The sequence below is a fragment of the Saccostrea echinata genome, unplaced genomic scaffold, assembly GCF_033153115.1.
Source record: "Saccostrea echinata isolate AGI-Se365-2 ecotype Australia unplaced genomic scaffold, CSIRO_AGI_Sech_v1 ptg000040l, whole genome shotgun sequence".
Classification (NCBI taxonomy): Eukaryota; Metazoa; Mollusca; class Bivalvia; order Ostreida; family Ostreidae; genus Saccostrea; species Saccostrea echinata.
The window spans coordinates 5,936,204-5,949,417 of record NW_026889789.1 but is presented as its reverse complement, the minus strand read 5'-3'; the positions used below and the strand labels follow the sequence as shown (position 1 = coordinate 5,949,417).

General features: G+C 33.6%; 1 protein-coding gene across 1 annotated transcript; it reads left to right on the top strand.

Annotated features, from left to right (window-relative positions):
* Nucleotides 1-1,342: 1,342 nt before the first annotated feature.
* On the top strand, nt 1,343-8,074 carry LOC133200657 (uncharacterized). Its single transcript, XM_061336432.1, has 3 exons — nt 1,343-1,439; nt 3,532-3,684; nt 7,834-8,074. The coding sequence occupies exons 1-3, from the start codon at nt 1,383-1,385 to the stop codon at nt 8,032-8,034; spliced, it is 411 nt and encodes a 136-aa protein (XP_061192416.1). The 5' UTR covers nt 1,343-1,382; the 3' UTR covers nt 8,035-8,074.
* The last annotated feature ends 5,140 nt before the right edge of the window (nt 8,075-13,214 follow it).

Genomic DNA, 13,214 nt, shown 5'->3' with positions numbered 1-13,214 from the left:
TACAAGACTGTTCATTTTCTCATGAACTACCATGGATGAGCAGGAATATCTCCATTGTTACGTCATAATACCGTACTTGACGTCAAAACTAAAGTGCAAACCATTTTGCTTTAAAAATGACAGTTGAATGGCGTAAATTGTGGAAAAAAATAATGTAAATATAAGAAATGAATTTAATTTTTGAAGATTCATGAGGTACATGAACTACAACGCTTCATGCCGGCATATTTATCATGAAACGCTAACGCGCTTCATGAAATATGCCGGCGTGAAGTGTCGTAGTTCATGTCCTCATGAATCTTCAAAAATTAAATTCATTTCTTAAATAACTGTTATTATGTAATTAACCCAACCTAGTGCATTTTTAAATATATTCAAACTGTAGTCTGTGGAGCAACAATATTTAATCAAATTTTTAAATGGAATATATGTGTGTAAGGCAAAAAGTCTTTGTAATGCAAATTCATATTTGTTCAATTTATGGCACTTAGGAATTGGGTGATGCTGGAATAGGTATTTACCATTTTACTTGGGAATGTAAAGGAAATTTTCAGAAAAAAAAAAAAAGCATAGATGTTGGATTTTAAAAATACAGTGCAGGAAACTAATTTTGTTACAGCATCAATGCTGATTTAAATACTTCCTTTGCTTGCTGATTTGAATGCTTCCTTTGCTTGCTGATTTAATGCTAGTAATCCTTATCCTGATGCTGTTTTATAATTAGGTCAATGCTACCGGAAGCAGCATCATGCTACCGGAAGTAGATAATGAATTTCAGCATTGCCGTTTAAAGCAATAAAAGTGCCTTTTACAATTATTTGATCATAATATCTCACTATGTATCAATAATGTGAATACTTTAACCAATATTCTTTCTTTCTTTTTTAATTTTTTACTGAATTGAAACTCATTGATTTTCTGAAGCTAGTAGGATAATGCTGGTTTTATGTAGGTCAATGCTGGTTTTATCCTATGCTTGCTGATGCTGATCCTGGTAATGCTGTTTTTTAAATGCTGATCCTGATGCTAGCTTGATCCTGATGCTACTAATGCTTATGCTGATGCTGGTTTATGTAACAAAATTAGTTCCCTGCACTGTATCAGATTTAACGCAATTTAAAGGTTTCTTACAGAATGATCAGTGGAGGTACTGTAGGGTAGCCTTCCCAATTTTGTAAAATTTGTGACAAAATTCTTCATCATTTGTACCAAAGAATTCCCAATTTTGTCACTATGTAATGATTTACATTGAAAATTGATATCCTCATCTAAGTTGTGTTTTTAAAATACTACTGGAGTATTATAATTTTTTTCCTTTCAGATATTTACTTGAGAGGTACTTTACTTTTAAGAATCACACTGTGAGGAATACACCTGATCTAATGTATCATTACCATTGCGGAAAGAGTTTTGAAGAACTCTTGTTTATTATTATAGAGGTAAATTTTGTTGATATATGAATGTATTATAATTAATCAATCATGTTAAACTGCAGGCAGATGTTAAAGAACACTAAACTTGTTACAAAAGATCTCAGTTTTTATTATAAAGTTTAATATATCACAGTAATTTTATATGTTTTTTAACACCAGTCTTGGAATGTCATCAGAATAAATCTATATACAAAATTTGTCATATTAAACTCCAAATATTGCAGCATAAGTCCTAAAGGGTTGTAAAACTTGAATTAAAATCAAAAGAGCAAATAAGTCCAAAAGGTTCTAGAAAGCCAAAATATTGAAAAGAGAGGGGAAATTTACTTTCCAAAGTATGTTTTCCCAGCAAATAGGGTATCTATACATGGTCCTGGATATAAATTTATCTAAGTAATTTTTATTTGCTGTCTATTGACCACCTTGTCCCCTTCGCTTGTCAGTACATGTAGTTCTGTCTGTTGACAATGATCCCAAACATGGTAATGTCCTCCAATCAAGGTATATCTATTACTGATATTCATGAGTTCTGCAGTGACTTTTGAATCATGACAAGAGGTCTGGCTCTAAGGTTTTTTTTATATACTTTTTTTCAGTTTTATTCTTTCTTAATAGTAGCAGAAGTAGCAATTTTGCATTTCCTTTCAAATTTCATTATGAAGTATCCAAGAATTTGATTGGGTTTTTTTTCTGACCAATCCCTTACAATATAACATTATAAGTTATAGTTCCTTGTCCCAATATTATATGCCAATCTATTTTAGCAGATAATAATTTTTCATAAAATTAAAGTCATTTCCAGTTACTGGGTCATTGTATTTGTTACACAATTAGATGTCTTTCATGGTTTAATAAACTCACTAATAAGTTCACTATTATTAAGTAAAATAATTATAAATGATGTAATATAAAGTCCATCATCACTTATTAAGCATTTGTATTCCAAGTTTAAGGTCATATGCAAATACGAGGGGTGATCAAAAAGTTCGCGAACTATCTCTGTATTTAAAAAACAACAATTCAGATCAGAATGAAATTTGGCATACATATAGTCATACATATGTTCTATAAATAGCAGATGTTAAGTAATGTTTTGCTCCGTGCTTGTGACGTCACAATGTGAAAATGACGTCAGTATGTAGGTCACTTGTGACAAAAAATGGTTGACTCGTTCGTACTCGAGCAACTAACGGCTGTAAAATTTAATGTATATCTTGGAAATTTCTTCGCAGTAGAATGTGATAGTTTGTACAAGGTTTATGAAGACAAAAGAATTACCAGAAGTTCAATCATTAATTGGATTGAATGTTTTAGTGAAGGCAGGGAGATGGTTAAAAATTTTGTTTGTTTTGTTGCCCAGCGAAAGCAAGCCGGTAAAAAGATGTGTCCTTAGTTGAGCAATTTGTTTTGAAAGATCGCCAAGTTACAGTAAGAAAAATAGTTGAATATCTGAGCAATAATATAATTATTAAATCCCTAAAATATCGTTTACTTTAGACTTTAAACATATGAGATATGAAAAAAAGAAGGCGCCCATACTTTTTCAACATTGGATAATCGACGCTCCCTAGACAGAGGACTCGGTTTGTGATGATCAACATGCTAATTCTGGGAAGGGATATCCTTATCCACCCATGCTATCGCCGAGATTTGACCATTTCTGACAGAAGGTCCGTCCTTGTTATAAAAAATTACTTGCATGGTAAGAAATATAAGACTATGAAAAATCTCTTAGCTTCTGTGAACAGACTGCTACGAAGCATGTCACGTGACCGCCTGGATCACGTGATTCGCGCATGGGCAGAACAATGGCAGATGTGCATTAAAATCAGAGAGGGTTACTTTAAAAAATAATGAACACTGAAACCTCATTTTATTTCTTTTAAGGAAGTAATTCAATTAGTTCGCGAACTTTTTGATCACCCCTCGTATGGTCCGAAATATCTGACTTTTCCAGGCATTTTTCATGATTTTGATATTTGATGTTAGAAATTTGGGACTAATGCAAAGATAGATATTTTAGTTTCAAGTAAGGACTTCCTGACAATTGCTTTTACATGGAAGAAAAGGTTTTGTCAGGTATCTTTTTACATTTTAGGTAAGAAAAGCTCCATTAAATCAAGATGCCACAAATATAAGACAGCTAGTAGGAGAGGACATTATGGGACGAGTTGGAGGAGAGCTTCTTGGCCAGTTAAAATACTCTGTATTCTATCCCAGTTCTCTTGGCATCCTTTGCATGGAAACAAAAGTGAGAATTGCCTTCACAGTACAAACAAAAGATAATAGTAAATTTAATTAAATTAAATTTAGCTCACCTTAGCTACACACTCAAGTGAGCTTTACTGATCAAAGGGTGTCTGTATCTGTCAATTGCTTTCTGTTTCAACTTCTCAAGATTGAAGCACTGGACCAATTTCAACCAAACATGACACAAAGCTTTATATATTGAAGGGGATTCAGTTTTTTCAATGATTTCAAGGAGAGATAATGAAGATATGATTAGAATAATGTGGGGTCATTTAAAGAGCCACAGGACCAGGCAAATTGCCAGAAAAGATAAGAACTGTATGAAAGCTTAAGCTTCCTTGTATAGTACATGTATATGCATCAAGGACCCGGAATACGACTAGGCTTTGCATTTTTCATGTTACCCTCTTTAAATAAAGAGTTAATAATTGTTATCATTAATCGATGTACGAGGGCTGTTCAAAATATTCAGGGACAGTGGCAGTCTTAATCTTAGATTAGCACTTTATCATCATTTGTTCACTTCTGACATTTTTATCGCTTCCTTTACATTTTTCAGAGTTTTTTTCCGAAGTTTTCCCATGTGCGGTAATAAATTGTAGTGCGAGTTGCTGCTCTTTGACATTCTTCAATATCTTTTTAGGTCACCTGAGCCAAAGGCTCAAGTGAGCTTTCCTGATCACTTTTTGTCCGGCGTCCATCTGTCTGTCCGCCTGTCTGTAAACTTTTAACATTTTCGACTTCTTCTCAAGAACCACTGGGCCAATTTCAACCAAATTTGCCACAAAGTATCCTTGGGTGAAGTGGATTCAAGTTTGTTCAAATGAAGGGCCATGCCCTCTTTCAAGGGGAGATAATAAAGAATTAGTGAAAAATTAATAGGATCTTTTAAAATCTTCTTCTCAAGAACCACAGGGCCAGGAAAGATGAAACACATGTGGAAGCATTGTCAGGTAGTGTAGATTAAAGTTTGTTCAAATCATGACCCCTGGGGGTAGGGCTGGGCCACAATGGAGGATCAAAGTTTTACATAGAAATATATAGAAAAAATCTTTAAAAACCTTCTTCTCAATAACAGCAAAGCCATGATGAGTCATATTTAAATGGAAGCATCCTCAGGTAATGTAGGTTCAAGTTTGTTTAAATCATGACCCCTTGGGGTAGGGCGGGGCCACAATGGAGGATCAAAGTTTTACATAGAAATATATAGGAAAAATCTTAAAAAATTTTCTTCTCAAGAACAGCAAAGCCATGATGAGTCATATTTATATGGAAGCATCCTCAGTTTATGTAGATTCAAGTTTGTTCAAATCATGACCCCCGGGGGTAGGACGGGGCCACAATGGAGGATCAAAGTTTTTCATAGAAATATATAGGAAAAATCTTTAAAAAACTTCTTCTCAAGAACAGCAAAGCCATGATGAGTCATATTTATATGGAAGCATCCTCATGTAGTGTAGATTCAAGTTTGTTCAAATCATGACCCCTTGGGGTAGGGCGGGACCACAATGGAGGATCAAATTTTACATTGAAATATATAGGAAAAAACCTTTAAAAATCTTCTTCTCAATAACAGCAAAGCCATGATGAGTCATATTTAAATAGAAGCATCCTCAGGTAGGGTAGATTCAAGTTTATTCAAATCGGTAGGGCGGGGCCACAGTGGAGGATCAGAGTTTTACAAAGAAATATATGGGAAATATCTTTAAAAATCTTCTTCTCAAGAACAGCAAAGCCATGATGAGTCAGGGTTTGGATTTAAAAATCTACTCAAGTAACAAAGCCATTTGTTATATTGACATGGAAGCATCATCAGGTAGTTTAAAATTCAAGCCCCCCCCCCCCCCCCCCCCCCAGTAATCTTTTCAGTACTGAACAGATTTGTGCTTTTGCCTAGCCAATGTGCTCAGGTGAGTGATGTGGTCCATGGGCCTCTTGTTTGTTGTTGTTGTTGCTTTTTAGCTCACCTCAACGAAGTTGGGGGAGCTTATGTAATATCCTCGGCGTCGGCGTCCCAGGTTAAGGTTTTTGGAGCAGTTTTTTTTTTTCAAGTACTTCTATGGTCTATATTAGTCAGAGATGCATGGAGGATGCTTCTAGTGTGTTTTATTGTACCAGTCAAGGTTTCAGATGCTGCAATTTCAGCTAAAGAATGACTGGGTTAATGTTTTTGGAGCAGGTTAAAGTTTTTGGAGCAGGTTAAAATTTTTGGAGCAGGTCTCATTTCCAAGTAACTTTGGAGCAGGTTAAAGTTTTTGGAGCAGGTTAAAATTTTTGGAGCCGTGGACTATCCCGGACGTGAATATTAGATGTACTGGACATTCCGTCATCAAGAAAATACAATTTTACTTTGGACTATTCCGAGTTACCAAAACGATGTGTGTGTGTCCGTGTGTGAGCATTTCAAATCGCCTTTGTTGTATGTAACTTTACTCGATTTATTTTCGGATATACAAACTTCTACATTTATATTTCGTAAATTATCTTTTAATAAATTTCATCACTAGTTCACTTGTGTTAATTGACCAAACTTGCATGGATGATACATCTAAGGATGTACACTACTGGACTTGCTTCGGATGTTTGATCTGACCTAAATTTTTGGAGCAGATGTCATTTCCAAGTAACTATAAGCCCTATGTTTACTAAACTTGCATGGATGATACATCTAAGGATGCACACTACTAGACTTGCTTCGGATGCTGGATTTGACTTACATTTTCCGGATGAGTGACCAGGTTAAAGTTTTTGCAGCAGATGTCATTTCCAAGTAACTATAAACACTATATTGACCAAACTTGCATGGATGATATACATCTAAGGATTCACACTACTGGACTTGCTTTGGATGCCGGATCTGACCTACATTTTCCGGATGAGTAACCAGGTTAAAGTTTTTGGAGCAGATCTCATTTCCAAGTAAATATAAGGCCTATCTGAACCAAATTTGCATGGATGATGCATCAAGGGACAAAAAGTCTCAAAACTTACTTCGGATGCTGGATTTGACTTACATTTTCTGGATGAGTGACTAGTTTTAAGTTTTCAGATAAGTCTATTCCCAAGTAACTGCAAGCCCTATCGGACCAAAATTACATAAATGTTGCATCTAGGGATGTACACTCCTAGATTATTAGTTTAGTGTGGGACTTTGCCTTACTTAAAGACAACATTCGTTGAGGTGAACTCTGTAATCTCTGATTACCTATGGTTTCTATGTGGACTACTTATCTTCTGAATTTTAATTCTTTTCAATGAACTAATATATTGAGACACAATAGAGAATACAAAATGATATAACAATTCTTACTATGAACGTGTAGAATTTTTTTTTTTTTTTTTTTTTTTTTTTTTTTTGGTCATTTTGCATCTTACTACTGTAAATCACTTTTTATTCTCGAGAACTGTATTTTTGCGCAATTACGCGAGACGATCTGCTCGCGAAAATTTCATTCTTGCATATTTTTTTCTTAAGCATAGAGTATATACTACAATAACCAGTATTCGTGAAAAATTTGTCTCGCCTATGCATACCAAATACCCATCTCGCGAGAATAAGATGTCGCAAAAATTTGGTGATCAACAGTATATACATTATCAAATGCATTTTGTTTTTTTTAAATTACTAAATTGCAATGTTGGTATTAAACTCTGTAGTGCACTCTAATCTCCTTCAAAGAAAGTAAAGTCTTTTGACGTATATTTCTTCTTGACTTCTTTATGGGTATTTAAAACAAATGTATTTTGTTCCAATAGTAACTGCTAAACATATCTTTTTGGGAAACCTTTCAAAATTTTCTTTCAATTTTTTTCCCCTCAACAGTACCATAGATTAAGTTGACATAAAATTGGGGATAACATTTTTAACAGTGCATGTGAATGAAAACATGAATAAAATCTTCTCTATCTTCATAAAGACATAACCATTCTTGTCATATTGATATTTAATTATCCTCCTTGAAAAATGATTCAGAGATTACTTGGGCCATGATATGGAGTCACAATTTTTCCCAATCAGAAAGTTCCAAATTTTTTTTACAATCCCCTGAAGAATAGATGGGATAAGGCTACTCAAATGAGCATTTTTGCCTATGGGCCTCTTTTTTTAACGTTCATCTTCCATCAATACATTCCATGCCTTCTATTGTAGTTGGTTTTTGTTCTCCTAAAAATATCAGAAGAGCATTTAAAGAGCTTACATTCAGGAGACAAGAAGACATCAGAGGATCCAGGGAAGATTATGTACACTGAGCCGTTTGACATTTTAAAAGCAGAGGACAGGATAAAAATGGCAGATTTTCTGTTCTGGTTAGGATTTGTTCAAGATTCAAGCAAATACAAGTTTTTCTGACAGTACACTCACACCTTGTTAATCCAGCTGCTCGTGTTCCAAAGCATTTCATAGATTAATGGGGCATCTTGATAACTGAAACATACAATGTATACAGTAAAATACGCTTATAGCGAACACACTTATAATGAATTGATGCTTACAGCAAAGTGATTTTTATTCCCCATGCCTCTTAAATATATTGTGAGTGTAACGGATATAATGAATTACGTTTATATCGAAACAAAATCGTCCGTCCCTGGCATTTTTATATAAGCCTGTTTTACTGTACTTCTAATTATATATATTAAAATGTTCCACACAAACTTCATTCGGAAGGTGAAGTGTACAAATTTTTGATGCTCCACTGTATGTTATAAATGTATTTTAGAGAACAAATTTCTTTAGTCTATCTGTTGGTTATTTTATAAAACATGTACAGTGTATAAATTGTTCCTCATACGGTATTAATGAATGTTTAAAGATAAATATGTACAAAGGGTAATCTAAGGATTCATATATTAAATTCTATATTACCATCTTCCATGACATTTATACTTATCAAATGTATTAAACTAAACTATTACACTAAAGTTCCAGAAGAATATGTGCAGTTGATGTACCCTTCATAGATACAGTCTTGTCCATTGAATGGCATCGATACACATTTCTTTTTTCTTTAAACCCTTGACTGAAAAACAGAAAAGACACAGACTTATAAAGTAAATATTTAATTACAGGCAATTTAATATCTTGTATGTCTTGAAAAAGACATTCTCTGATGTCTCAGAATGCCTACAAATACCTCCCCCCCCCCCCCCCGGGGGGAGGGGGGTGGTTTCCACGCAATTGAGAGTCGTCTACACTATATTTCTTAAGTATTTAAGAAAACCTGATTGAAGATTATTCAAAGTTATTCAAGAAAAAGGATGAGGCTGTTTTGAGAAAGAAAAAAAAACGGAGAAATAATTTATTTCAGTGACATCGGAAAATTAACAACAAAAAAGATGCGTGTCTGAAATAATGACGCCCCCTTATGGCAGCTCATGGCCAAGGTTAAAGTTTCTCCAATGCAACTCAAGGTCAAGAGAAAAAAAATGTTGGATCCTAAGAAAGGTCTTATCACACACTTTTGAAATATGCAAGCCCTAGTATCTGTGTCCAAGGCTAACGTTTTTTTTTCAAAATTAGGTAGAACTACAAGGTCAAAGATTCAAAGCTGTCGGTACCCAATCGAAGATCTTGTAACAAGGAATATACATGTGAGACATGAAAGCCATAGTTCCAACCTTTCAAAAGTTAAATTATGGCCAAGGGTTAAATTTGATAAAGTGTCAGGAGATCAAATGTGTTGGTACCCAGAGAAAGGTCTTGTCACAAGGAATACCCATGTAAAATATGAAAGCCCTCTCACTTACCTTTTAAAAGTTATGGGCAGTGTTATTGTTTTTGCAGACAAACAGATTAACAGACAATTAAACGAACGGTCAGACCAATGGTTGTATGTCCCGAATCTTCAAAAACGGGGGAATAAAAATATGGCGCCTAATGAGAGTTTGTTTTGTTTTTTAATGAATGCAGTAGATTTATTCATCTTGCATACTACTAAAGATATCTAAGTTTTACATGGTCAATAATTTTAATTCGTGAGAAAGATCAAAGCTTTTGATGCAATGCACCCCATCTTTACCTATTTGTTTAATGTTCCAAGTTTCAAAGTTATATCCTGGAAATTTATGCCCTTCTAATTGAGATTCGGGGGGCATATATGTTTTAGGTCGTCTGTACATGTATGTTTGTCCACTAAAACGTTAACCTTTGCCATGATTTTTCAACGGTTGTTGCTTCGGCTTTCGAATTGCATACGTGTATTCCATGTGACAAGGCCCCTTTTCTAGGACACCAACATGTTTGACTTCATAACCTTGAGTTTGACTCACTTTTGAAAAACTTGAACATATCTATAACTTCTGAACAGCTGATGTTAGGGCTTCACTTCATTCTTCATATATGTTTTTCTTGAATCTGAATCTTTCTTTGGATACCATAACTTCTAAGCTCTTGACTTTGACCTTCTTTTGAGAAATTTCATCTTTGACAAAACTTCTGAATGATTGGTGCTAGGCCTTTTTATATTTCATGTGTAATTCTTATGATAAAACTTTCTTTGGGTACAAACATTTTTGACTCTCTTAACTTTGACCTTGCACTATGACCCACTTTTGAAAAAAAGAGTTTTTACTTTGACCTTTACGTCTGATTGGTTATAGCTAGGGCCTCTCTATTTCGTACGTTTATTCTTTGAGACAAGACCTGTCTTCAGGTACGAACATTTTTTACACTTAATTTACAATGGAGTATAGCTACTTTTGAGAAACTTTAACCTTGGTCATGGGCTACGATCCAGGGGCATCAGGCTTTCTTTTTTGCCTGGAAATATAACATATGGTATAAGGTAAAAAAAAAAACATAGGTACAGTGCATTCCCACCCAAGGTTCATCCTACAGCATAGAATGAATGTTACGTGAATTATTATTTCATTAAAAAGTGAATTATCAGACACTGAGTGAAGTTTTGGAATACAGGAAGTACAGAAATGCCATTGTTTTAGCTCAGCTCTATAATTTTTGATTATTTATAAGTAGTTTGTTTTTATATTTAAAATTTATAAGTCTGAGTAATAAACTTGTCTATAAATTTCATCATTATATTTTAATCATAAGGATGACTGTTGAGGATCGAACCTGTATCTTATATTAAAAGAAAAATCAGATCAGATCTGTTAATGACATTGTTAAAAAATATAAATTCATATTATTTATCAGTGTCCTTAACACTAAGAAATTTATTAATACTGTTTTGAAAACAGTTTAGTGCATACTTGGTATAATGCATCATGTTTAGCATTTATTATGTTCCAAAACACTTAATTGGTAATATTTATATTGCAATGTGTTGTATATATAGACCATAAAATTCTAGTCATTTATTTATATATATGGTAACACAAGTTGAAATAAATTCATTGATGTTTATATGGTTAATAACTTTATATTTTTGGACATTTTGAACATACTAGGACCTTCATTATTCACAAAAGCTCGATAAATTACACAGTCGAGTGACTTTACAGAATGCTTGCACAAACGTTGTGGTGAGATTATTGGCAGTTTACAGTGTTTTCACAAAGCACAAAGCTACAGTGCAGGAAACTAATTTTGTTACAGCATCCATGCTGATTTGAATGCTTCCTTTGCTTTCTGATTTGAATGCTTCCTTTGCTTGCTGATTTAATGCTAGTAATCCTTATCCTGATGCTGTTTTATAATTAGGTCAATGCTACCGGAAGTAGCATCATGCTACCGGAAGTAGATAATGAATTTCAGCATTGCCGTTTAAAGCAATTAAAGTGCCTTTTACAATTATTTGATCATAATATCTCACTATGTATCAATAATGTGAATACTTTAACCAATATTCTTTCTTTCTTTTTTTAATTTTTTACTGAATTAAAACTCATTGATTTTCTGATGCTAGTAGGATAATGCTGATTTTATGTAGGTCAATGCTGGTTTTATCCTTTGTTTGCTGATGCTGATCCTGGTAATGCTGTTTTTTAAATGCTGATCCTGATGCTAGCTCGATCCTGATGCTACTAATGCTTATGCTGATGCTGGTTTATGTAACAAAATTAGTTCCCTGCACTGTACTGAAAACTATACTTAATGCAGAAAATTTGCCAACTTAAGCACATTTGACAGTTGTAGTGCATATTGAAAATACAAGAAAAAAACTGTGTATGTGTGTTTTGTTCCCCGCTTTCACTAAACAAAACCTATTGACATTAGATGAAAAGGTCAAGGTTGACTTCGTTTCTTTCTCCAACGGCATATTTTTTCAGTTATTCAACTCCTTTTAATTTTTTCCCCTAAAGTGGTGGACAAAAATCCTCTAAATTAGCTTGTCAAGTGTCACAGAGTATCGTTGACCTAAGGGCTTTCTTTATTACTAAAAATAGGAATGTGAACTTAAACAAAATAAGATAACTAGGGAAATTAAAACAGTAGTAATTGCTGAAAAATCTTCTCAGGAACCACTGGGCAATTTATCACCAAACATCCTTAGGGATGAATATACGATGTAGATACAAAATTGATCAAAGCATAACCCTAGAGCACAGGTCTAAAGAAAACTTAAAATTCACCTAAAATAATTTGTGAAAATTCATCAAACCTTTCATTTTATGCATCTTAAGATTTTGGGATATTTGGTCTAAAAGAAGGTCACAATGACCTATGTTTTCAATTTTATCATTTTTCATTATCAAATTCTTTTACAAGCATATCGTGGACATAGTTATGCGAAGGATCACCAAACTTTATTAATTAAGCATCTTGGGTGTCAGGATCTAACAATGAAAAAAGTAGGTCATACTGATCCTCCTTCTAAAGTTTTAGCCAATTTTAAACATTTTAGCTATTTTTGAATACTAAGAAGCTTTGAATCGTCCAACGTCGTCAGTTACTTTATTTTTGGGCTACGAGATTTGTCAACTGAAAAGGGTGTCACCATAACCTACTTTCTGAATTTTAAGGTGAATCATTTTCAAAGATTTAAACATATATTTTAAACACTTTTATTTGCAGGGTTAACAAACCTTCATCTAAAGGCAAAAAATATGTCTTCAAAATTTGTTCCCAATGACCTATTTTTTGGTTATTTATCATTATTCAATATGCAATCTTTAAATATTTGATACTTTGGGGCCAAGGTCATATAAAACTTGTGTAACATACAAATCAGACATTCTAAAATAAGTTTGAACAAATAAAGTGATTATTCAACTCATAAAAGTACGTTTGATACACATATATGTACCATACTAGATATTCCTAGTTGTCAATGAATAAATGCATGTAGGCAATGAAAACAAAACCATATACCAACAGATAGTTGTATTGAAAACTTCAGAATTTTTTTTTTTCACTCCTTAGAACTTTAGAGTTTTTGTTTCAATCATTGGAACCAAACTACAATAAACCTATTGAAAAGAATTGGAAAGACGAATTTTTCGTTATAAAGTCTGGAGTGCCGATCACAAGAGAGTTTAAACTTTTCAATCGATCGATTTTAACCACGGTTGTATTGAAATGAGACAATGATAGAAATAGGGGAATTTAAATTGAACCCGGTAGTAGTA

What these genes read in the sequence shown, in the direction of transcription:
- LOC133200657 (XM_061336432.1), top strand. Translation starts at nt 1,383, where the DNA reads ATGTATCATTACCATTGCGGAAAGAGTTTTGAAGAACTCTTGTTTATT. An exon ending in TCTTGTTTATTATTATAGAG is followed by an intron (nt 1,440 to 3,531) that starts GTAAATTTTGTT and finishes TTTACATTTTAG; the next exon opens with GTAAGAAAAGCTCCATTAAA. An exon ending in TCCTTTGCATGGAAACAAAA is followed by an intron (nt 3,685 to 7,833) that starts GTGAGAATTGCC and finishes CTTCTATTGTAG; the next exon opens with TTGGTTTTTGTTCTCCTAAA.